Below are 26,319 nucleotides of genomic sequence, written 5' to 3'. Positions count from 1 at the left end.
TGATCTCTACTCCCCTAGGATCAATTGCAACAACTCTCTGCTGCAGAAACTACCTAATTACGTGGCCATGAAGTTTTCTGAGTTAAAAAAAAAATCACATACACAAAACAAACCCTAACATGCCATATTTAACTAGTAATATTAAATTCTGATCTGAAACAGTTCAGGTAGTTCAACATGCACTGAAGATATTGACGTGTTGTGCAGTTTCTGCACTTCAGAGTTAATGCAATATGCTCTTTTTAATGGCCACCTACTAAGAACTAAAAAATGCTTAACACCTCACATCAACATAACGGTCAAAAATGTCACAAAAAATTGTATGGAAGGGATTATTGTGCAATGAAGAAAGACTGAAAATTAAATAGTGGTCACCCACCATGAGTAATACTATGGCCAAAGTAATACAAATTATTGATATTAAAAATAAATATATCAGCTTTTTACCCCACCTTTTAGGAAATACCTTTGAATAGTGCAACATTTCAAACATTATTTACTCTGCTACAGTAACACAATGCAACAGATCCAACTTTAAAGGTAAGCGTTCAGAATATACAGACAAGTTTTCTGAAGAAATACAATTGCTGCCAGTCAACGTAGATAAAAATCTTTAATTCACAGTGTCATGAATCAAATTTTTAAAAAACAAAGCATTATACACTTGGGTTTTTGTTTGTTAGAAGGCAGGATGTCACTCATTTGGTTATCCTGCTATTTTGGTAAAGTACAATGAACAGGCATTTCTCTCTCACTTAAGTCAAGGTCAGTCGCTGTTAGGTATAATGATTCAATTTAATGGATATAAGAAGTTTAATGAGAAATACTTGTTGCATTCTGAGTTAAAAAAACAAAACAAAACAGAACAAACAACAACAAACTTATATTTAAAAATGTTTAAAAGTGTAAGAAAATTTTATGTTTAAAATACACTTGCTAGCTGACAACAAGGTTTTAGAACCTACAGAAAACACAGCTCCTAGCAGAGGATGACAGTCCTCCAGCTATTAAATTACTCATGAGTTACCATGCCCACAAAGGCAATGCCCACTGGGAGAAGCTTCAGAAATAAACCATACAACAGCCCACAGCAGCAAGAGGTCCTGGTGCTGTCTCCTGTAAGTAAATACTCCTTGGTCTCTCCAAAGACCTTTTGGGTAAATGTTAGCATTCAATAGCATCTCTGATGTTTATTTGGAAATAGGTCTGCTTTAAAGGAGACTGTTGCCCTACCTGCTGTTACAGTTCTTAACACAGCTTGGCATGGATCCCAGCACTCAGTGCTAACAGTACCCTAAGTATCTGCTGTCTTTTCCTTCCTGGCCAAGTCTCACGATCAAGAATGGGCACACATGGCACTTGCCAATGAATTCCAATAATGGCGTAGTAAGTCTTACAATAAAATACCTAAATTATGTCTGGGGAACAGGAAATAGAGGTGAGAAGGAAGAATATGTAGTGTTTTTTTTTTTTTTTTAATCATTTAAAAAAATGTGATTACCTATTGTCATATGACAGAATATGAATATTGGGAAGACAATGGGAAGCAACAAAGTGTCTTCAACAGCCCAGCATTTCTGAAGAAGCTCAGAAGCACAGCTAAGTAAAATCATTTCTATTGCAGATGAGGAAGTTTGGAACTCTTGAGTATTTTGTAAGAAAATGATGCAACTAGAACCCACATCAGGAGAGGGGACACTGCAGATGCATGCACAGGATGTGGCTGACATTCCAAGATACTGCATTTTAATGTCAAGGCAAGTGAGTCTGATGGTGCATAGAAAGACTTCAGAAAAGTAAAAAAAAAAAAATAAAATATCAGGCTAGTACTGCCATTGTTGGGACAGCTAACTCCTGCTCAAACTTCCTGTGGGTTCCTCAAAATAATGAAATCAAGGGAAATGCGTAACAACAAACAGCAGTTTATTGCATTAGGGATGACCAGGAGACAGCATTTAAGCTCTGCCACACAGCTTAACAGAAGCAATTAGTTTCTGTGATTGTGAGTAAGCTGAGGGAGAGAAAACCCAACTGCAGAAATATTGTTTTGATTATATCCTCTTTTGAGTCATCTACTAAGGGAATCTGCAAATACTTCTGTATTTCTGGTCATGGGTCATCACGCCTTTCATGTAGCTAGCACAGATCCTGTGCTATGCCATATCATGTTTTAAAAACAACATGAATAGATCTTTCTGCTCATGGAATTGTGGGGACAGTTCAGATCTTTATGAAAAAAAAAAGACCTACAGCTTGACAAAGAACTCTTTTTTTGCTAATCTTATTGGGAGGATCTCTGGGTTTTAGACACCAAAGAGTCTAGAGATAGAGATCTCATAAGCAGTTATTTATGTTTTCTATCTTTACACTCAGGATTTTGGTTGTTGGTATTCTTGGGACAGTCACCAAAAGGTGGGCTATTTTTGCTAAATGTGAACTTTGCTTGAAAAGCAAAGAGAAAGACACAAGGGGTTTGCTAGCCAGGGTGGCCTACTGGGATCACAAGCTCAGGAGAGATTACCAGCAGACTCTGCTTGTGTGCAGCAAAGCCTGCATCTCAATCTGCATCTGCTCTACAGAAGCCACATCATCAGAAAGCATGGAGCAATCCTTAGATATCAGAGGCCCATTCACAGAGTATTATGAAGTTTCATCTGCTCCATGAAGACGGAAGGGACAGTGGAGCAAGAAGGACCAGCTCTCATCATTTGGAAGAGGGCGACGCTGTCTGTTCTGGGCAAGTTCCCAAACTAGATCTGCAGGCTATGCTGGAGGAGTAAGTGCCAGCAAAGAAATTGCCAAAACAAAGAAGAGAAAAAAAAAAAAAAAAAAAAAAAAGGACCAGAGCACAGCGGCTGCCAAGAACTGTTTACTGTGGCATACATGTAGGCAGGCTGCAGCTTAGAGAAGAAGTTTAAATTCAAGGCTCTCAGTATCTGTTGCTCCTGTGGACTTTGTAAGCGGTTGGCAGACAACCTCCATGCTAGAAGAGAGCTTCTAGAAATGATAAAGCCAGTGTTCTGACATACTAGAGGTTGTACCACACTTTCTTCCAGCCTCCTAAGTGTGGGCATCCCTTTACCAAAAGATTCTCAGCTTCCCAGGCAACAAGCTGATAGAGTTGTCAAATCTACATTCTTTTTAAAATAAATTATAACCTTTCTTGGTGGTATAACAGAACATGCTATTTGCTTAGACTGTGGATTTGGGATAAGCACATTGTTCCCTCCGTTTTTATGAAAAGAGAAGGAGGTTTTGTCAGGAGACAGAAGCAAGCCTAAACTACCTAACTTAGGCAATAACTAAGTTAACGAAATGAACCATGGATAGGTATAGTTGTTTTACACTTCGTCAACCATAGCAAATACCAGTGTGTCCACAGACCTACTATTCTACAAAACTAGGTCCACCGGAAAATGAATAGTAACTCAAAAATGCCCACACACTACTTCATATATTACAATTTTATAGTAATCACGTATAGTATCCTCACTATATCTTATAACTCATAATGATAGTGACATTGTGAGTTATAACCCATCTTATAACTCATAGTGATACAGGCTATAGTGTGCTTTACAAATATGAAAAAAATAATATAAATGATATAAATGATCAATTTCCTTCAAATATATGAAAAGTCATATTGGTGAGTTAAGAGCTGGTCTACTCAGGAAAGATTTTTCTCAAGAGGTTTGCTTGGCTGCAAGATTTTTCTTTGAATTTTTGTCTTGCTGTAGTTAGGCAAAGACCTAAACAGAAAGTTCACATTCATACAATTAGAAGTTATAGTGTATATGCCACTTAAAAGTGTATCTCAGTTAGCTCAGCACCCTGTTCACCTGGTAGACTGCATACTCATCAGAATCTATCACAAGCCATATCAGACTACCACAGCTTTTTTTTTTTCACCTCTGCATTTACACCACAGTACAATTGGCTTTGTTTTTTACTACTGTTACTGAGAAGCACAGTGCACTTCCAGTTTCAGTTTCTAAGAACTGTGAAGGATCTGAGATCTGCACTAGCAACTAGTCAGCCCAAAAGCACCACAGGATGGATCTTCAGCGCTCACAACTTCATATGGATTAGTGCATTTTTTTTATACCATGGTAAATGTTTTCCTGCACATCAGTTTGTAGGTGTAAAATAGGATTATCACAATAGTACGCATTCATACTTGTCTTTTTGGCACGGGGCTATCGAGAAGACCCCTGTGGCTGTCATCACTCCTCCAAATCCAGTTTACTGCCATGTTTTTGCAAATAAAGTTTTCCCCAGTTTTTGTACAAAATAAAAAGGAATTGTCTTAGGATGCTGATACCAGGCATTTTCTGCTCATCAAGATGGCATAACAAAGTGGGTATCATAAGAAATCTACTAATGCAATGGCTTGGAAAAGGTCTGTTGCCAGAAATTTTAGGAAAAAAGTTCAGCGTTGTTTTATGCAATAAAACAAGTAGATTTAAAATGGTGTTGTAGCACTAAATGCATCCTTGTAAGAATGCGTCTTTGTTTCATCAGCTATTTAGAACCTTTTCTAGACATTTAAATGTCTTCAGCTGAGGCAGAATGATCAGTGAACATTTGGAAGACAGAAAGGAAAGCAGAGGTGTTTAATCATAGGTTAGAGCCTGCTCTAAGGCAGGGGCTGGCAAGCTTCCAAGAATGGTGCACCAGACAGTCCCTCTTCCTTCCTCAAATGTAGAAGATCAAGCATGAAATGTTGTTTTTTAATAAGCCAAGATGTTGCTAATTGCTTGCTAGCAGTATCCTACCTCAAGCAAAGCAGAGGCTTCCAGCTTTTATCAAGTCCAATCTGCCTCCGTGCTACTCAAGTCTGACCCTATTCCACCCCCATCCCCATTCCAGAGGGTGCTCACCCTGACATAGTATCTGTCTCAGTAGTTTGCTGAGTTTTGCCCAATATCTGAGAGAATAGATGGAAGCAGAAAAATAAAACTTTGTAATATTCTAAAGAGCTAATCTCTCATGTGATCTCTCAATCTTTCATATATCTGTAAGATCCGGTGAAGTGTGTTCAGAGAAATGTGGTACTCATGTTTTACAAGCACAGATGCAGAAGAAATTTTATAATAGTGCAACAAAATGCATACAGTATTATATACAGTTTGTGTACTTCAATTTTATTACAAATGGCTACTGGTAGGGAGACCTACACTTAAATCATTCTTTCCAGTGAAGTCCAGACTACAACTGACTACTTTTGCACAACATGATGGTGCAAACTGAGAGAACTGGGACTGAGAGCTAATGTGAAAGCTGGACACATTTTAATAAGGGGTTCAGAAATGTGCAAACCAAGACCACGTGTGCTTCACTTGGGATGGAACACCTGGACAAAGTGTCTGTTGCTTACAGTTGACAGAATGAAAGGCTACCGGACTGGATTGCTTTAGGATGTTACAGGTGAGCAAAGTGCAACAAAGTTTTCCAGCACGTTTATCAGCTTTTGCACCATGTCCAACATTCTCCTCCTTTACATCCCTTTCTCTTTGCAACTTCATTTGATCCCTTGCCCATTTCTCAGCATGTCATACACGCCTTTGCTCTTGAGCTTGTCTTGCAACACGAACTCTTCCTTTCTTTGGACACTTTGCCTGCAGCCGGCATCCCTTCACAAGGCTAAAGATGAAGGATGTTTGCCTCCTCTTTCCTCGGGTTTACCAAAGAATTAGTAACATTCCTTCCTGTGTGGGCTGTGCCATGCAAGATGCTAGGAGAACAGAGAAATTAAAGGAGTAGTTATTAAACTAATAACAGCATTAATAAAGCACTAGTTTTTCATATTTTCACCCCCCACTGCCCAACTCTAAATAACTTTATTCCTTTACTCTCTTCTCAGTCAAAATAACCTGAAATGTCAGCCTTTTTGATTCCAGTTGGGCTGCTGCCCCATATTGTAGCAATACCCTTTAACAAAATACATGACTTCATAGAGAAGGCCGGCATTTTTTTTTTCAACTCTTAAAGAACAAATAATCAGATAAATTAGTATTTTCACAATTATGTCTCGAAAAAGCAGAGAAGTATTATTAAAGAAAAGCAAAAGAATAACTGGAGAAATATATAGACAGTGCTGTATGCTCATACAAGAGTGTCTGAGCTGCTTCTGGAAAGGAAACAGTACCAGCACAGACGTTCGGGAAAAACTGCATAACTTTGTAACATGCATACTACTTATTAATGCCAGCTCATAATCATAAAACATTTTCAAAATAAACAGACCTCTGAAGGCATGCTGCATGCCTTTTTGTTCACTTATTTAGCAAATAAAGCATACAGCAAGGTAAAAAAGCAAAAAGGTAGAAAGCTAGAAACCTCTTACAGCTCCTGCAACCACAACTATTTATGGATGCAACATTTAGAAAACGCTCTTTAACCCCAGCTGGCAAGTATATTTAACTTCACGTGTATAAAAATAACATTATAAACCTTAAGGCATCAAGTAGCTTTTGTCTCACAGTTTTTCCTTTCAGTATTCATTTCACAAAACTAAGATTGCCTAAAGCACTACTGTGTGTATCAATTAATGTAATTCATCCTGTTGTGTCCTCATGAACTGGTAACAAGTCATAATTGTGAGGGCAGAGGCAACTGAGAAGTACGAAAATTTAATATATAAAACATTAGGATCAGGGATATAGTGCCTTTTGGCCTTCACAGGTGTTTAACACATTTGTTATGAACAAGCTTCCTCACAGACTAATAATTCTGGCTTGGTTTTAATTTCAGCTCTATCATGATGACACCAGAGCCTGCTTAGCTTACACGGCCACAGCAGCAGGCTTGTCCACAATCTGCTGCACTAACATCTACAGCACATAAAGGCAATATCCCTTACCTGGAAGAGGCACTTCCAAAACTTGGCTCAAACTGCACAAATTAAAACCAGTAAGAATATTGTCTTTGTACTTACCAAACGAGGTTCTCCCTGCAGCACTGTCAATCTGTTTCCTGGGAGGTAACATATTTGATCTCTCATAAATAGTCTTGGTTGTTCAGGGAATTTTTCTTCCAATCGAAGTCCAGAGGTGCCAGTGTAGCTTCCTGCTGTGCTCTTTAGTCTGGGCACAACACTCAGGATTCTGAGATAGCCTCTGCCCAATTTAGTTCATCTCCACACAGTATGCACATGTCCTAGGAGCATTTTCCTGAAGGCTTTTATCATTGGTGTTTTAACAAATTTGCATCAGGATACTTGGTTTTGATGCACATCCTTGAGGTATTCTTTCCTGGAGATTTATTCTGCTATCTAGTGTTGGTTGTCTGATTTCTTAGTAGGAACATAACCTAAACATGATCCATTACCTCTTCACAGAGAAAGATCCAGAATCTTTGTTGGAAATACAGGGGATGAAGGCCACGGTCAGTTTTTAAGAAGTCTAATTTTACAAAAGCTGGATTGGCAACAGCTGTTCTTGGTATATCCCAACATCTAAATAGGAGGAAGAGAGCTCATCCGGAGGACACTAAAGCTGTGTGTAAATGAAAAAGCTCCTCAAGCAGTATTATGAACCTGGAATTGCCATCTATTCACACCAATCTTATAGTGTGAATAAACTTATTCTGTGTGGCTTACTCTGAAAGAGAAGTATGTCACTTCAACGCAAATACATTGTATCTTCATAACACAAACTAAAACAATTTGTGATGAGATACCTGTGGTTTGCTTTGACTTTAAGTATAAAATCTTTCCAGTTTAGACCAGGTCTGAACTACCATACAGAAGAAATCAGTTTAACAGGTAAAGCCCCATTTCTGGAGACACTTACGCACATGCTTAACTTAGATCGATTATTGATGTATGCCATTCATGAGAATGGAAACATTCACTTCTTTGAAGTTAAGCACATGTGGATATATCTGCATGACAAGCCAGATTACAAAAATGTAGAGAGGGTTGCAAAGCAGTACTTTGAGTGTTTCTAAGCATACAGTACTGAAATATTATGTTATTAAACAGCAGGAATAAGGTCATACCCAACAGAATCTGAGGGGGGCACTGAAGGGTACGATCCAGATGCTGGGGTGGTCTCTCCTAAGGAGGCCTCCTCCTGCGGTATGGGGTGATGTTCAAAGAACTTGGAGACAAACAGCAAACTGTGAGGCAAGAACAAAACAAAAACAACCTAACTCGTGCAAAACCCAGAAGCTTCACAACACTCAGATTAAGAAAAAAAACACAAACACACACAAACCCAGCACTGATTAAATTATAAGTTTTAAAATAAAGCCTATGCTAACACATTAACCTGTAAGATTTGTTAGAAGTATTATTTACCTGAAAAGGGATCAAAAGATCATGCCTTAAACATACCTTTGCAGAAAATATCCATTTAAACTTTTACTTGAAATTTTAAACATCTGGTTCCTCAAGAATACAAAACTAATACCTATGCATTGAGTACAGGAACTTACTCGAAAGTTTGCACTGATTTAAGGCCAAAATCAAATGACAAATGGATAAAAGTACTTTATCCATAAGCCTTGAGCACATCCTCTAAAGGTGCCCAAGGCAACTGCTACAAATACCAATGTAAGCAAGAGTTAAGTTTATTCTTGAGGGAAAAACTAGCATTTTAAGTGATTCCCTATATAAAAGCCTACTTAAGAGACTTAATAGCCTCTGCTGAAACTGCTCCGTAGTGTGTTTGATTAAATTCACTACAGATTCTTAACCTACAGAGGCTTACACAAATCAACAGTTAAGTTCAAGAACACATGAATATTTGAGGCATGTTTTTATGTTTCTTATTTGTTAGTAGATTTGTTTTCAACACCAACTGCAGTTTGACCATATTAAACTAGTCTCTTAACATTTTTTCAGGTTGAAGAGAGATCTATATCTAAACATTTAAACAAGGCCCTAGCCATCACATAATGAAGAACCAGTTTTGATTAAGAATTACATCTGTGAACAATGAGGAGTCTGTCTCATGCAGTCAAGTGCTCAGCCACCCTATTCATGCTTCAAAGAAAGCATTTCATAGTCCAGCAAAAAATAAAAAAATATGAACTGGTTGTCTGAACCCGCACAGACAGAATATGAATTAAGCAGTCTCAGAAGAACAGCTGAGCTCCTATATTTTTTTCAGGCACCTTCTCTGACTACCTGAACTGAAGATTTAACATAAGAAAATCACTGACAGCTGTAAGCTTAATAGAAGGCTCAACTTTAAAACAAACTGTGATTACTTACTCAAGTTGATCATAGTTAACACACATCAGTGGCACTTCTGTACTACAGCGCTGGTGAAATTTATAGCCACATGTCTGACATCGGAATCCCTGGAAAAGCAGCTTTCGACAGAAGTCACAGAATGCTAACGTGAAGAATGTTTTTCGTACCTAAATTGTAAAAAATAATCATAGTTAAAGTCCTCTTGTAAGCCTAAGATAGGCTATTTGCTTTCGCCTCCCACAAATACACTTCAGACATTTTTTGATGCTGGAGCTACAGTTTTAGATATTGAACAGATTCATTAAAAAATGTCATCTTTTGAAATAGCCTTCATGCATTACAATTATCTTTCAACTACTTATTTACTTCATTAGCAGCAAAAAACCAGCAGCGAATCTGAAGCAAAACAGTACATTATGCTAGAGACAAATATTCAGAACATAGTTTGGATGCAACCTGTGACAACAAAAACTGCTGAAAGATTATCTCATCTCATCTTTCCAGGAGCCAAATGACATTTCTATCCAACACCCACAGGACTGGGAATACACAACTGGCATGTATCTATGGCTCCCTATTGAAAATAATTTAAAATCCGAAGAGGGTGAACATACAGTATCCCCATATTATAGGGTATAAATGTTTAGTTTCATTTTCAAACTCAGCAATACTTGGCATAAGAACACATATTCTAGTTGCATTACTACATGTAATAATCAGCATTTTAGAAGGATACACAAAAATGTTAATCCTATTATACTTTCATCTAACTAGCCACAGCCAAAGTAACTTGTTTGAGTAAAAGCATTAAAAGCTTGCAAATAGAGTTTTGCTTATTCATTGATTTATTTAAATAAAAGGTGTTTCTTCTCAGTATGACAAACATTATTTCCAGGATTTTGCGTGGAGCTGGAACAGGGTAGATGGATTCTGTTTAGCAGCTTCCATGTACTTTGTGCCTTATCAGGTCAAAACATATTTGTGCACTAGCATCACTGATGATGTCAGCGCCGCTCTGGGAATAGTTAGTTCATTAGTTAATTGCTGCTGCAGAGCCAGCAGGGAGGCCCAGAATACATTTTATAGATACAGCAATACAAAAATAGTAGATTATTATTACAGCTCTGCAATGCAGTGCTGATTTAAAACCACAACATTTATAGATTTCAGAGGGTATATTCCATCCAAATGTGAAAGTTTTAAAGGGGGATCAAGTATCCTTTAACATCATTTATTTAAACTACAATTACACATAATTAATCTAAGCTATTGTGATTAAAAAAGGCTTTTGCAACCCCCACCACATCCCACAGATACAAAATATTATTCAAAGTCATTAATTTGAATTTGAAAGCACGATGCCGACTTAACCCTAACTCAGCATTTCATAAAAAGTGGTACATACAAAATTGTGTGTCGTGAGTGGCACATTCTCCAAGACTTCCACGTGCAACTCCTCTCCCGTGAGCCAGGAAATGTCAGTGTCCCAGCCAATTGGCTTCTTCTCTCTGAAGTGCAAATAAGCCTCTCATTAGCACCAGCACACAAGCCCTTGCACGTCTCCTGCTGAAGATGTGAGATCAGGTAGATCTCTGCACTGTGGAGGCTTGCTACCCAGCCTCTCGCTACAGGAAACTTCAAAGGCAAGACACTAAGCTCAGCACCCACCAAGGACAGCACTTCTTCCCTGGACAAAGGACATGAAAGAATTGCACTTCTTTCCCAACCACCTTCAATAGTGGCTGACTCCTTGATTCCGGGGAGACAAATACACTTTCCTGATCAAATAAAGTGTCTGTGAAACTACCTGTTCCACAAAAGTTCCAAAGAGAAAGCTAATTTTGTGCAGTATGATAATTTAACAACTTTTTGGGGTCAGAAACTCAATGTAAATTTTTTCGCAGGAACTCTACATGCAATTAATATTGCATATAATCGGGTAAAATAAAATCAAAAAGTTAAAGAAACCTATTTGATACTTGTTCAGTTAGCACAAATTTGAACAGTTTTGACAGCTTTTAAGGACATACTACTCTGGAAAATGATTTAATCACTAAAAGAACAGGCGTAATACAGGAGTTTGCCATTCTTTTCAGACATGTCCACAAGGCACAAGTTATCTTAGCATGAAGTATCAGATAACTCTAAACTCTGAAAACAACTTTTATAATGTTGGATAAAATTGGCCATGCCGGGTAACCCCAAGAAGAAATCCTAGGAGTAAAAACCACCATGCAAACCATACCCATCTTGTATTCTGTAAACAGCACAGCATTCTGGAATGAGACCTCGCATCATCAGAGCTTTCTTTAGGCTGTCTCGGACCGTCACCCCGCATCTTGCTGGAACCTAGATGGCAAATATAAAAGAAAGGGATTAAAACAAAGTTCAAATTCATCTCAAACTGATGTAAACATTTTGACCCTTAGGTGCTAAAACCTACTTCTGTGACTCTTTACAGGATGCTCAGTAAGAATTTCTCAATTCTTTTTTGTTCTGTAAAAAAATTAAATTAGTGAGTAGTATATAAGAGATCTAGCTCAGCTAGAAATGAGAACGAGCTCTAATTTCTAGTAATATTTTGACAGGAATCTTGACACAACTCTGTGAGGTGACCTTCCAACTCTCCTCACCTTGAAGAAAGTAGAGACATAGCACACAGATAGCTAATAACTATGTATATCTATAAAAAAATTCAGGCCAGGCTGTAAGATTAAGTAGGGCAACATGCCAACTGAAATTAAAGCAGAAAAACTAACAGCTTGAACCGCCCTCAAAAAAAAAATCATGATAAGATGTTTACATTTTATTTTTTAAATAGAAGATAAGTATGAAAACAAGATTAAGCAATCACCTGGGTCAGGTAGACCATTTCTGACTAAGCTATATTTGCAAGTCTACAGACGTTTCCTATTTAAAAAATGCATTCCTCTCTTCCATTTCATTAGTTCAAAATATCTGGCAGGCCTGGCTGGAGGTGCACACTAAAGCTACCCAAACAAAGAACTGTAAACTCTGCAAAGTAAGGATATTTTTCTTGCCTCTATTCTATTTCTAGCTGCAGTTCTCTCTTATAGGAATAGGTACATCATCTCTAAGCATGCCTGTGATTTAGCAATATTAAGTCAAACCAGAAAAAAAACAGAACAATACATAACTTGGTGATATAGTTGAGTATTACCCACTATTTCTAGAGCTGCATACCAAAGATATGTAACACCTCAATTGGTATATGCACTAGGATGTTTCCTATACTCATGCAGAGCACCTCATCCTAAGCACAACAAACCTGAATCAAAGGAAAACCCACAGACCTGACTAACCAAAAAAGCCTGTCTGAACACCTGAGACTCAATTATAGCTTATGAGAAGCCTAAGCCAGAGCCCTCAGTAGCCAAAAGAAGGCTCTTAATCAGCTTCAGCTGGCTTTGGATCAGAGCCTAGTTTTTGCTCCTCACACTTAAATTTCCATGGGTATTTAGGTGCCCTACGTCCTACTTAAGGTTGACAGTGAAAAGTAGCAGCCTATTTCGAGTAGCTTTGTGAATACCATTTGAGGTTATGCTATATATATTGCATTTCTAGAATTCAGGCATATGCTTTCTCAGAACAGGCACATTAAAGGAATGTTTTGCTTCACAAGCTTCTTCCCATTAATATGAAAACATTCCTTACAGGGCATTTGGGCTTCCCAGCTGATCAACACGTCAACTTTTAAAAGAGAACTTCTATTATTTCCTTGGAAAAACCATCCTTTAACATACCACTTTAAGATCTTCTTATTCAACCTCAACTGGCTGTGCTTTATGCATGGGATTAATAAAAAGATGTATTGTGAAGTAACCAAAGTAACTTCTTCCCCTCCTCAAAGTCAATGCTGTGGCTTTCAGTCACCTGTGGAAGTAGGTCACTCCTCCAGCATAAAACACCCGTAGCTGTTAGCAAGCCCTGGTGTAACAGGGAGCCTGGGAGCACCTATTACTGTCAATATTGTCAACAAATTTTCCATTTTAAGCAACAGAGCACTGGGTTTGACGTCTCTACCAACGTAACCGTTCATGCTGAAATTGTTTGTAACATATTTCTCCCTGCCTCCAACGTACATATTTACAAATACAAAATAAATATTTTTCACTGAAATCTCTAGGGATTTCAGATGTGTACTCCAGCCTCCCACATGACAGGTCCAGCCATGAAGCATCTCTAAAAAACAAATAAGTGAGCGTTCTGCAGCTCACGGCTGTTTTCCCTGTAAGTACATGACGTGCTGGACCGGGGTAGAAGCCCCACAGAAACTCCAGGTCTAACTTCTCAGCAACAACACACACTTCACCACCAACACCCGTAAGTGGTGGAAGATGAAATACTGGGAGGGTGACAGACCAACTAGGGGAAAAGGGGGACTGAATATACGCAGGGAAGTGGCCGATCATGAAAGAGAAATGGAAGATGAAGAGAGAAATAGGAAGGAGTCTCCTGCTCTTTGGAAGACATTTTCTTCCTCTGGCACTGATCTTACACCAACGACGACAGCATGCCTCAGCACTTCAGGAAGCAAAGGACTGCACTGGGAAACTAAAGGTTCCACTGCTATCAATAAACTACACCAATGCCACTTCATGTGATTTTTTTTTTTTTAAATTCAGTTGAAAACAAGATCTATGAAGTTACAGACTTACTTTTAAGAGATCACTGAAGTCAGAAAGGCAAGCTCTCAAAATGTCGGAGCTATCAGAACGAAGGTTTCCTACAGCCAAATAAGCGCCATAGGATTATAAAAAAACATGCCTTAAGTGTCTCCCTCACCCATCTTTCACTGTTCCTCAGTGTTACTGCCCCAAGTTCCTTTCGTTAACTTCTGAACCGTATTTATGCAACTTGCAGTCAGAAACACGGCCAGAACATTTGTTCTCTTCACTGCCATTTGCAACAAGCTCCAGCTAACAAACAGTGAAGTGTTTTGATGCCTCTAAAACCCATCAGGATCCTGAATCAGCATAACATTTAGAACATTCTCTAACAGAACTCACGAGCAAAGAAACAGAAGGCTGAAGAACTAGAATAAATTCCTCTGGTATTGATTAATCACGTTCCCAGATTGGTACAGCATGGTCCATCACCATCTGTGCATGGAGCCCTTCAGCTCCCTCCTCCAGTCCATACCAGAGCTTGCTGGAAAGGAGAAATATCTCCCTGCAAAGAAATCACATCTAAACCTCTCTTTCTCCCCCATCCTCTTCTCACACCCAAATTGTGGCAAAGGTGAAGAAAAATCTCGCTTTATTATTATATTTTTTATTTTTTTTTTTAGAAAAATTTGAATAGTTGATCCAGCAAACAACTTTAAAAAAAACGAAGAGCATGGGCTCTACAAAGCTAAGAAATGGCACAGCAGCTGCCTGTGTAGACTGCATGATGTATTAAGTAGAAAGCTTAATAATATAGCAGAGTAACCTATTTGTGCATCTTGCATCAGGCGAGCAGTGATTCAGGAAGACACCAAAATACACATTCGACTTTGCAAACATGAAATCCCAAGGAAACGAATGAAAATTATTCCGGTGCCTCCAAAAATTCTCAAGCCAGTCTTACCACCTAAACAGTCTAAAGAGAACTTTAGCACCATTTCCTTGCTTCTTTTACTCATGTAAACTATTTTTATGGACAGAAAATTATTTATAGAATCATAGAACAGTTTGGGTTGGGAAGGACCTTAAAGCCCATCCTATTCCACCCCCTGCCATGAGCAGGGACACCTCCCACCAGACCAGGCTGCCCAAAGCCCCATCCAGCCTGGCCTTGAGCACTTCCAGAACATTTCCCTCACCCCACTGCTACACTCCCTGACAAGGAGTCCCTCCCCAGTCTTCCTGTAGCCCCCTTTAGGTACTGGAAGTCTGCTATAAGGTCCCCCGGAGCCTTCTCTTCTCCAGGCTGAACAACCCCAGCTCCTCAGCCTGTCTTTGTAGGAGAGGTGCTCCAGCCCCCTGATCATCTTTGTGGCTCTCCTCTGGACTTGTTCTTCCATGTCCTTCTTGTGCTGGGGGCCCCAGAGCTGATACATGTTTAATACTGCAGCCACAAGCATTTAAGCAATGCCTAATTTATTTCTGTAAATCGGGTCATTCCCGATTCAGTAAGTCAGGCCTGCATCCTTAAATAACTCTTACATCACTTTTCTAACATCAGAGCACAAACTCATGGCAACATCGCAGTAAGTTAAATATGCTTCCTTACACTAGTGCAGTTTCCAATGTTTTATAGCAATAAAGAGACCGTTGAGGCTGACGAGCACTTCAAAAATCAATGTAAAGGTGTTCTCTGAAGTGGGGAAGCTGGACAGCTCTGAACACCCAGCGTTACAATTCTCATAACTAGTTAGCCAATTCATTTTTTTTTCCTCAGCCTAGCACTGTAGTTCAGTTCACTCTTGTCAAATGTTGTGCATTAATATACCTTAGAGTTTCAGAAGAATTCTCAACAATCAGAGCACTGGGCACAACAGCTAGAATATTTCATACTTGGTTTTGAAATATCACTTCAAAGTGCTTGTTTACTTACTTCACCTTGAAGGATCACGCTTTATTTTCCCTGGTGCCCATCTATATGACTAAAAATGCCAACCATGTGCTCACAGAATTCAACTGTGTTAGGGGAGAAATAAACCAAACTATTTTTGTGTCCAATAAATAAAAATCCAAGCTTGAGATCCTCATTTATTTTCCTATCTTACATATGATGACACTGAACATGACAACATCTATGAAATGAAAAATACAGCTTTCAGGCAGCTGTTCTGGATTTCAGGGCACGGTGCTCTGACCAACTTCTATAGGAAAAGAGTTTATATTCTGAAACGCATTAAGTAGATAAGACAAATGGGAGACAACTGCATTGCACAGAATATTGTTTCCAAGGCAAATTGAACAGAACTTACCCGTTTTACAAAGCTGTTACCGTTCCATCAAATGCATCCCATTTAACTTGGAGACATCTGTTACCAGCACCCGCATCGCTAATGCCATTAAAAAGTACTCGTTTGTAGAACACAGGGGACTGATACATATCACCGAAACATTTGAACAGGAATACACCGTCCCTAAACCACACTGGAGCAAACCCAGCATGTTTACACAACAGCAGCCTTCAACAGTCAATTGTTCAAGCTTTTGAAGAATAGATCCCAAACCGTGTTCAGAGGAACACTTGCTATAAGATCGTGGCAGATTCATAGCATACTGCTGGATCACTGTCTTAAAAGCTAGGGCTGGATGCCAATGCCAGACGTTGTGAAGGCTGACAGTGACCCACTAATAAAAAAAAGTTTGGAAAAGAGGGGTTAGACTTCAGAGAAGAGAACTGCTCATCGAGGAAAATATCCATAGCTGCACTATGAGCATCAAACTCAAAAAACTTGAGGTTTCTCTTGAAGTGATGAAAAACCAGCTCAAACCCCAAACTTCTAATGCATCTCTTTTAAAGTTACAAAATAGTTTAATTAAGTGTAACAGGTCAAGTCCTGAGCTTGGAGTAATACCCTGTCTCAGACAATCACACTCTAAATACTTTAAAGATAATGGCAAGAAATTGTACCATGAAAGGCTTACGATTCACACCCTTTTCTAAAAGGATTGTAAATGATCCTAAAAACAAGTACATTCAAATCCAGGTAGTATACGCTTTCCCTAGAAATATTAAAGCTTTGGTTGATTAGTTTGCTTAGATGACACAAGAGACCATGTGTCGAAGCACGATTTACCAGACACAGAACTGAAATATTTGTGATTATTTTCAGATTTGTGATCTTCATTCCGTTTCACTAAGTCCCTGTCTACCGCATTATAAGCTGAGATACACACTCCAAACAGCGTTTTCTGTATCATTGATTTACTTTGTGCAGACAGACTTCCCACCTCTTAAAGTACGAAATCTTAATTCCATAACTGGCCTTTCATTCAACAGTCACTGCACTCGCTGAGCGACCCGTGCTTGAGGAACACCCTTAAAAAGCAGCGATCGATGTTGCGTAAGGCACTTCAGATGACAGGCCATCGATTTTATAATGGCGAGCTTTCCATATCGCTTGTCTTTGCGATCTAAGGCTGCTTGTCAATAAAATTGAAGAGGATTAAATTACTCGCCTCCTAATACATACTACTTTGAATTTATACAACAGTTTATTTTATTTGGTGGGTTAACCCCAGCAGGCAGCCAAGCAACACAGCCGCTTGCTCACCCATCCCAGACAGAATGGGGGAACAGAACTGGAAGTGTAAAAGCAAGAAAACTCATGGTCTTCGTCAAGGCTATGACCGTCAAGATAAAGATGGTTTAAATAAAGTGAAGGAAAAAAACCCAAACTTTTTCCCCAGGTGATACAGAAGCAATCACCCACCACAAGCAGATCGATACCCAGTCAGTCCCTGAGCAACAGTCACTTGGGACAAACTCCTCCCAGTTCCCTTACAGAGCATATTATATGGCTTGGAACATCTCCTCAGTCAATTTGAGTCAGCTGTCCCAGCCGTGGCCTCTTCCAGGCCCTTGCCCACCCCCAGCCTACTTGCTATGGGGGCAGAGCAGGAAACAGGGAAGGTGGCCTGAGCACTGTGCAAGCACTGCTCAGCAACAGCTGAAGCATCCACGTGTTCCCAATGTTGTTTTGGCCACCAGCATCAAGCACAGCACCATACAGGCTGCTATCAAGAAAATGAACTCCATCCCAGCTAGACCAAGTGACATCTGGTATTGCACCCTGGTTCCTTGCACACCTCTGAAGGTGCATTCTCCAGGCTTTCTTAGATATGAAGGACTTACTCATGCTGGCTGTGAAGTCCATTTCATTGTACAACTCCTTTTCTGCAATGAAATTGTTTGCTTATTAACATTCTAAAGGAGAAGTCTTCCATAGTTAAATTTCTTCGCAATTAAAATTGGCAATTTAGTCTCTCATTTGATTTTGCCTTTCAGCAATGGGATAGGTAGGACAATAGTACTCCCTGACGACACAACAATTAAAGAGACAAAAAACAACACAGTAAAGTTTACTTGAAAGTCAGTGATCCATTCTCCCAGTTTCTTCATATAATGCATAAAATCCCAAAGCATACAGATACATTCAGAAAGCACTCATTGGCACAGGCTACATAAACCCCATTTTTGGAGCATTTGATATGGCATGGGAATTTGTAATTGTTTTAGATTAGAAGAACCTAATCACATTAAACCAGGTGTGTAATTAAAAGGAAGAAACTAGTTATTCAGCTGCCTGAACATCCCCTCTCTGAATTTTCCCTAAACTTGACAGGTGAAACTGGTAGGACAGCTTGAATGCCTCTAGAAATCCAGTGCTTACAACTCTGTAAGCTCGAGGCACAAGCTCGTACCATGAACTGCAGAAAGTAAGATGAAAATCTTAAGTCAAAAAGAAACACACTGAACAGCAGATTTACAAACTAACACTTGAAGGAATCCAGTTGTGCATGCATGATGAATTAATTTATGCTAAGAATTTAGGTAGGGTAAAAATATCTGATTCTTCCAGTCTTCATGACTGCAGAGAAGACCACATGATTGCTTTTCTAATTAAAAGGAAGATGTACTAATTAACAAAGGCATGACAGGAGTAAGAAACCTGAATTGTCCCCATGCACAGCATACAGAAGCTAAACAGGACCTTGAAAGTCTTAAAAATACAAATTTCCCCTTTTAAAAATACTCAATCTCACATTTGCATTTTAAGAACTTCCATCAACTTTTAAATACATATATACTTGTGAGCCTTATATACAGCACGCCAGCACATAATAAAGTGGAATCAACTGTACTGGCCCAAATTTATGCTGAGTTTTTACACCATCTCTAATTACTGTTAAACAACAACAACAAAAAAATTCTTCTGTAGTTGAACATAGCAGAAAAGGAAATTTCTTTGGACTGAAGTAATAAGGTTTAGAAACTGCCATGGCATGTTTTTAGACCTCACAGTTTAAAAAAAATAAAAATAATAATAATAAATAAACAAACCACCACACACTGACTTGATTCCATCCCGAATGGGCAGGCAGCTGAGGGAGGCTTCCTTCTGGCAGCAGGAGCAGCCCCTGCTACTCTTCTTTGCATAGTTTCACTGTCCCTACTCAGACCACTAGAGGCAGAACTGAAATTGAGAACAACCAAACCCACTCCTTGCTCACGCTCATGGAAAAAGAGCAGGCACTGAAGAAAAGGCTAGCTCTAAACTCGGAGCTGCTCACCACACTTCAGACTACTCCACCAAGAAGGCTGGAGGGCACGAAGCAGATATCTCCTCTGGGGGCTAGTAGGGTGCAGCTGGCAGCAACAGGCCACGTACAGGAGCAAGAACCATCGCCACCTGATGCCTTTCATTTCTCACACCCAAATACCAATTTTTCTGACTTGGTGTTGTCCAGCATAGCGGCATTCAGGACTGCTCCTTTACCTTCAGACTGTCTTAGCAAACCAGAAGTACTTAGCTGGAAGAGATCTCTTGGGCAATCAGGATCTGCCAGGAGTGCTAAGATACGAGCAAGTTCACTCCTTTGACTGAACATATAACCAAACAAGCGTTTGATTAAACACATAAATTTTTTCATAATGTACTTGCATTCAAAGTCCCTCCAACCACGTTCCCTTCTTCCCTACTGGACTTCACTGCACTGCCAGATACCTCCTAATATTGTTCCTAACTGCAGTTAGGACTAGTTTTAGCCCTTTGTTGTTGTACCAAGGCGTGGTATTAACCAGCTCTTCTCAAAAGCTTTTCTCTCCTCCAGTATGAATTACAAAAGCTAGAGAGCTAGCGTTCAGCATGTTCAAAGACCAAGCCTAAAGAAAGATGGTTGTTCACACAGCATACAATCATGGTAAGGAATTCTGTGGGCATAAGACAAACTTCTAGTACCCACAGCAAGGGTTTAATGGACACTGGACTGAAGGTTAGCAAGTAGAAAACACAAACTCAAAATCCCTGAGTGACAAATAGTTCAAATTCAAAAGGATGCTGGAAGAATATTAAACGTGCCTGGTCTGTTCTTGTATTCTTCCGTAGGCATCTACCTGTGACCACTGAAAGAGGAAACTGTGCTGGACAGAGCTCAGGCCTGCCCCACGGTTCCTACATGTTCCAGAAGACACTCTGTAGTGATGTGTTCTGTTGGACTGAAGGAGCCACCAGGAAGGAACACAGAGCAATGTGTAGGCCAGAGAAAACAAGAGTTGTCCTCGTGTCCATCCTTCCTTGTAGGACAATGCAGAACTAAGCACACAGCTAGGTCCTAGCCCAAGCTGCATTTTCTTCCTGTAGTGCCCCTTACAGCATACTTTCTGCCCCAGCCAGTGATATAACATACCTGCCAAGCTCATGTCTGCACAGCCGCAGCACTGACTACACAAGCTAAGCCAAACTTGAGAACCACAGATCCTTCTTCCAGACTTGCTACTGTCCTGAATATTGCATTAGGTCCTCTATGGCCCTTCACAGAAACACACTTGGGTCATCCCTTCAGGGCTGCCAAGCTCTCCAGATGCATCCAGAAGGTGTTCAGTCCATTCGAGGTCTCAGAACACGTTGCTACAAGCCAGAACTGATGGGCCACAGAAAACCTATCCAGAGTCTTGCTAATACCTTAAAAGTCTACAGTAACCAAGCAATCCATTAAGTGAAATTCCTAAGTAATTTTAGCTTTACATTGTCAGATTTTACAGAAGGCGGCAAAACATGCAACAGCCCTAGCAACTGGGAACTGGGATTTCATCCTTATCCCAGGCTTATCAGTTTAAAATTGGCAGTCTCAAAGACATGCAAAAGATTACATTACCCCGGTGCTCAAAAAACACCAAACAAACAAAAAAAAGCCCCTAAGGTCAAGGTCAGCATTCTTACCTCCTCCCCACAACAGCTCTTTCCCCTAACTGGGGGTTTGTTACTATGCACCTAATACCCATTTAGGTTCCTGACCCAAATGAACTCATTTTCCCTAAATTCTCCCATCCATAGTCTGGGTAGAGCATGAGATTTGTTCTACAAAATAACTGACGATGTCAGGTAATGCTCGTACCATCTTGCACTTGTATTATTTCAAAATCCTTCTCTCTGGCCTAGAAAACAAGCAAGAAACCCACAGAGACCTATCCTGGTCACACCCATGCAGAACACTTCTCCAGAAAACATTTAACACGCAAGTTGAGCCACGCCACTGAGAACAGAGGAAGTATGCATATTTCTTTGCAGGACTTGAATTCAGACATTTATCTCTCTACGTTATAGGGGATGGACATTTCTTTTCCCCTGAGAAGAGCAAACAATCTGTTGACTTTTCTGGGAGGTTGTTCAGAGAAGAAAACTTCATCTCCTCCCAAGATGACTACACAGGAAAACAATCTTATTTCTGACACTCGCGTATGCATTGATTCCCCTCCAACTAACCAACCCAGCTACTTGTTTTTACTTTCAAAGAAGTCCTAATTCTGCCGTGTTTCCAGCTGAATCAAGATGCTAACTTGATCTGCTAATTAATCAGCAGCAGTAGGCTCCACCACTTACTGGCTAGGCTTTCAATGAAGCACCTTCAAGGCTTTCTCACATTACCAAAACCTTTCTGTCAAACGCCATGATTTATCCTGACACCAAGAAACTTTACATCAGATACACAACATACTTACACTGGTCAACATGGTCTTGTTTCTCTGTATGCCATCGTTTTTCTCTTGTTAAAGTTTTGGCTGAAATAGAGTTAATTTTCCTCATAGAGGCTCATAAGATGCTGCATTTTGGATTTTGATGGAGATAGTGTTGATAACATACCTATGTTTCAGCAGTTGCAGAGCAGTGCTCACACAGAGCCAAGGACTCGCCAGCTCCTCGTGCTGCCCACCAGCGAGGGGCTGAGGGTGCACCAGGAGCTGGGAGGGGACACAGCCAGGACAGTTGGCCCCAGCTGGCCAGAGGGAAGTCCCACACCGTGTGGTGTCATGCTCAGCAACAAAGCTGGGGTAAAGGAGGAGGAAGGGGGGACGTTTGGGGCGATGGCATTTGTCTTCCCAAGAAATCATCCTGCGTGCTGAGCCCTGCTTCCCTGGCAGTGGCTGAACTCCTGCCTGCTGATGGAAGGCAGTGACTGAACTCCTTGGTTTGCTTTGCTTGTGCACATGCCTTTTGCTTTATCTAATAAACTGTCCTTATCTCAGCCCATGAGTTCTTGCACTTTTACCTTCCCAGTTCTCTCCCCATCCCACCTGGGGAGAGCGAGCAGCTGTGTGGTGCTCAGCTGCCTGCCAGGGTTAAAACCACACCACCTCTCATTATACTCCTAGCTGGAGCCAAGTGAAACAGATATATTTACTTGATCTTCCACATAAACAGTACTACTAATAAACAAAAAACACAGAAACATTTTAAGTATCGAGGCAGTTGCTGGGCAGGAACGTAAGCAGCTCACCCCACTATTTCCTGCACGTCTAGCAGCTCCAAAGGAACAGCAGAAGGCTGCTGCAGTAGTTGGGACTGTTTCAGAACATGATCAAAGACGAATAACAAAGTTGGCTCTCCATTACCAACCAGGCAGGTTTTATAAAGTCAGTTTAAGCAGCATCGTTGTACTCCCTGCTGAAAAAAAAACAACAAGCCCGTCTTGTATCTGACAAAAGCTCTCAACTCCTGAAGTGGGTCCCCAGTCCTACAATTAGGTATGTAATTGGTGGCAGAGCCTGAATGTATGGAATTGGGATTGGGGTGGAGGCACACTAACAGTAGGTACCATATATTTTCACAAGGAATCACCTTCCTACTTCAATCCAGCACACCTGAAGCTGTTCTGTACATCTGAAAACCCCGAGCAAATGCCTCTGTTAATAGGCACGAGAAAGACGTGAGAGGTCTGTTCTTAAAGCCAGAGGTCCTAGTTAAGGTTGTGTTAGTTTGGAAGATTAAAATGTGTGCGATGCTTCTTCAACCATTTGGAGAATGAAGGAAGTACTACAGCAAGTAATCCCAGCACTCACAGAGAATGGCCGGATGGTTTTTAGGCTGGCAGCCTATCACCCAGCTACCTGCAGTCCAAACCGCACTGCAAACTGCAATTACTTCTGAAGTGGGTTTGCTTAGGAAATTTCCTGAGTTTCCAGCAGACTAAGTGTAGGATCAGCGTAGTTGCTCCGTTTCCAGTATTTACTAAGAGTTGTCGTACAAGATATTCCTAACTTTCTCAGTGACGTAAGCACCATTTCAAGTTTGATACATGAACTTCAACTCCAAGGCCAATAACCCCCAACACTCAGAGTTCCTATAAGCACCAATTCCCAGCTCTGAAAGAGACAGTTGACTATGTCTATTTAATAAAAGCTTAACTTAGTAACTTAACTAGATCCAAGCAGTGTGTAAAACTGAATGATAGTCATTTCTCTACCTGAAACAAAGCTGAATCATTAATTTGCAGTATTTGCTGATCAGACCTGAGCATGTATTTCCAATTGTGTATTTAGAATAACAGTTTCAAGCAAAAACGGGTTGCTCCAAGCAGAACGGGAGCTGTCCTCCCCCTGGCTATACAGCATATGAGGCAGGATTAAGCCTCTCCACTGCAAACACCCGGCAGGAAACAACGCAGTCTAAAATCTGTTCCACCACCCAAGGAGGACTTACTGAGGCTGCTCTGAGCAGACAAAGCCTGGTTACGCGCCTCAGATCTAGCCACCATCTGCTAGCAGTGCCCTACAAGGACCTGCAGAATCCTGTCTGGTCATCCCTCCCTGCTTCTGCACACATCTGTTTGTGCACGCACACCTGCAGACACACTTACACCAGATCTGAGCCTAAGGAGGACTTGCACTTTCCCTCCACCACTTACGTGCCTCTTCCTCTTTTGTCAGTACAGCCTTTTTTTTCTTTTCTTTAATCCTACCACAGCACAAGACCACAGATTTTCCTGAAGTTCTGTGCTTAGTGTCTCACATTTAGCAAGCTGAAACCAAGCTGCAGGCCTACCCTGGGAAGGCAAATGGTAATTAAACTCCAGGAGAGAGCAGGAGATAAGAGCAAGAGCCTCTCCCTGAGTATACACCCAACTTGAACCTCATTTGCATCCCATAACCAGGAAAAGCATCTGGGTTCAGTGTCAGAAGAACTCCTTTTCCTCTGCTGTCAAGCACAGACCATTACTAAGTTCTGGTCCAAACTCCTTCAAATGACAGCACATCCTCAAGCTAGAAAGTTTCCTCCTAGTCAAGAGGCTGGACAAGTGATCGAGGTCAAGAACACCAGCTTGTCTGTGACAGAGTGATTAAGTCTGCAAGCTCCTAATGAGCATGACTAATACTGCAGAATCACAGCATCCACCGAAAACTCAAAGCTTAGAGATAAAAATGAGAAGACATCATAGTCTAGGGAAGCACAGCTTCATGTGTCTTAGAGCATACCAAGCTAATCCACCACTGTTACTTAAACCTCAAGTTCTTTAGGCAGCCTGTTTTACTTCGATTAGACTGGGGCAGCAACACACACACAACCTTATCTCAGAGGCAAGATAGCTCTGTACTGGCCCCAAATTACCTCCTGTATCACGTTCACACAGAAATGCAGTCACCTCTTCTTCCTAAACTGTAATCAGATTTACATATGCAGAAATAACTTTTCTTTTAGGTGCCCTGGTTGCACAACCAAGTAAAGTCAAACATATTTTCTCTGGTGATCCTACCTGTAGCCTAACTTAAACCTGGAGAAGCACATGTTTATAAACATCAAAACAATTATGCTTGCCTTCACGTTTGCTGTACTGTATTGCATAATCATAATCATAAGCTCTTCTTTATACAAAATGATTCCTTTAAATGCAAAACAGAGGTCAGGCTTGCTAAAAGCCTTAAAAACATCTCTAATAAAAGGATTGAAGAGGAAGTTAAAAGGGGAGGGAAAGGAGCAGCAGAAGCATATTGCGGTGAGGAGAAAAAGTAAGAGTGGAAACATGCTATATGGCTTAGAGAAGAGGAAGAGATAAGATGGAGCAACAAGAAACACACAGAACAATGCAGGCAGTGATATACTGTGACCTACTGCAGGAAAGAAGGAGAAAACTTGTGGCAGCTTGATCACAGGAGCTGAGGCTACAACAGCTACACAGATGGGGACAAAACACCTGAAAAGAGCAGGATGACTGAAATCCATTACCCCTCTCTCCAAATTTCACATATAGGCAGCACTAGCTGCCAAGCCATACCTCACAGGCAGGCAACAAAATCACCTTGCTTAACACTATGCATCTGCACAGTGCTACAAAGAGGTTGTAATTTACATTAAATTACATTTCGTGGGATGGAGGGAAGTAAAGTGGCAGGAGAAGGGAGAAGACATGCTTCTCATGTCCAGTACTACTCAGTTTGTGTTTTCTCCTCTTAGCTAGTAAGAGAAATCCCATAGGTTGTCACAGTTCAGTCAGAGTCAATACCTGACTGACTGCTACAAAAAGCACTAGTTTCACACAGACACTGGCTGTGCAATCCATTCAATTCCCACTTCCACTGGGAACATGGCTCCCCTTTAAGTGAGAAGACTTCCAAAAAAAAAAAAACAAAAAAAAAAACCAAAAAAAAAAACAAAACAAACAAACAAACAAAAAAAAAACCACAAAAAAACACCAAACCAAAAAAATGCTAGCAACTGCTGACAAGATACAGTCATGTATCAGTTTACTGGTCAGTGTATTATTCAAAAGCACATATTGAGGCTCTTCAGTAGACAGCTTGTAACAAAAAAAAAAACCAACAACACAACACATGCCTCTAAAGGACAGCTAGATAGCCTGCAAAAAGTTAACTCTTCTTCCATGATCCCAGGAATCACAGTAACATTGTCAAAACTGATAAACAAGAGGTTTTGAGCAGTGTGCAGGCAATGCTACGACAGAAATACTTGCAGGCTCCTGTTAACAGAAGCAATGTCCCTCCCCATGTCAGTTCTATATACAGCACCCGATAGCATCAGGGTCCCAACACAAAGCACTCACCACAGAGAGTGGGGAGGTAAACAACAGAAAAACAAGTGATTCTGCACAGCTCTACTTAGCTGTGCTTAGCTTGGTGCTTGCTGTAGAGCATTCACT

At 40.4% G+C, this 26,319-nt stretch overlaps 1 protein-coding gene across 2 annotated transcripts in view; it reads right to left on the bottom strand.

Annotated features, from left to right (window-relative positions):
* Positions 1–26,319, bottom strand: part of BRAF (B-Raf proto-oncogene, serine/threonine kinase) — a gene marked incomplete at both ends in the record, with an annotated part of 77,211 nt that overhangs the window by 26,893 nt on the left and 23,999 nt on the right. For both annotated transcript variants that reach the window (XM_084283621.1, XM_084283622.1), the window contains 4 exons: positions 8,005–8,124; positions 9,224–9,372; positions 10,611–10,713; positions 11,451–11,554. In XM_084283621.1, the coding sequence (XP_084139747.1) occupies positions 8,005–8,124; positions 9,224–9,372; positions 10,611–10,713; positions 11,451–11,554 (476 nt within the window). The remainder of the gene's footprint in view (positions 1–8,004; positions 8,125–9,223; positions 9,373–10,610; positions 10,714–11,450; positions 11,555–26,319) is intronic.

The sequence above is a fragment of the Netta rufina genome, assembly GCF_964035555.1.
Source record: "Netta rufina genome assembly, chromosome: 1".
Lineage (NCBI taxonomy): Eukaryota > Metazoa > Chordata > Aves > Anseriformes > Anatidae > Netta > Netta rufina.
This window is presented reverse-complemented; position numbering and strand designations above follow the sequence as displayed.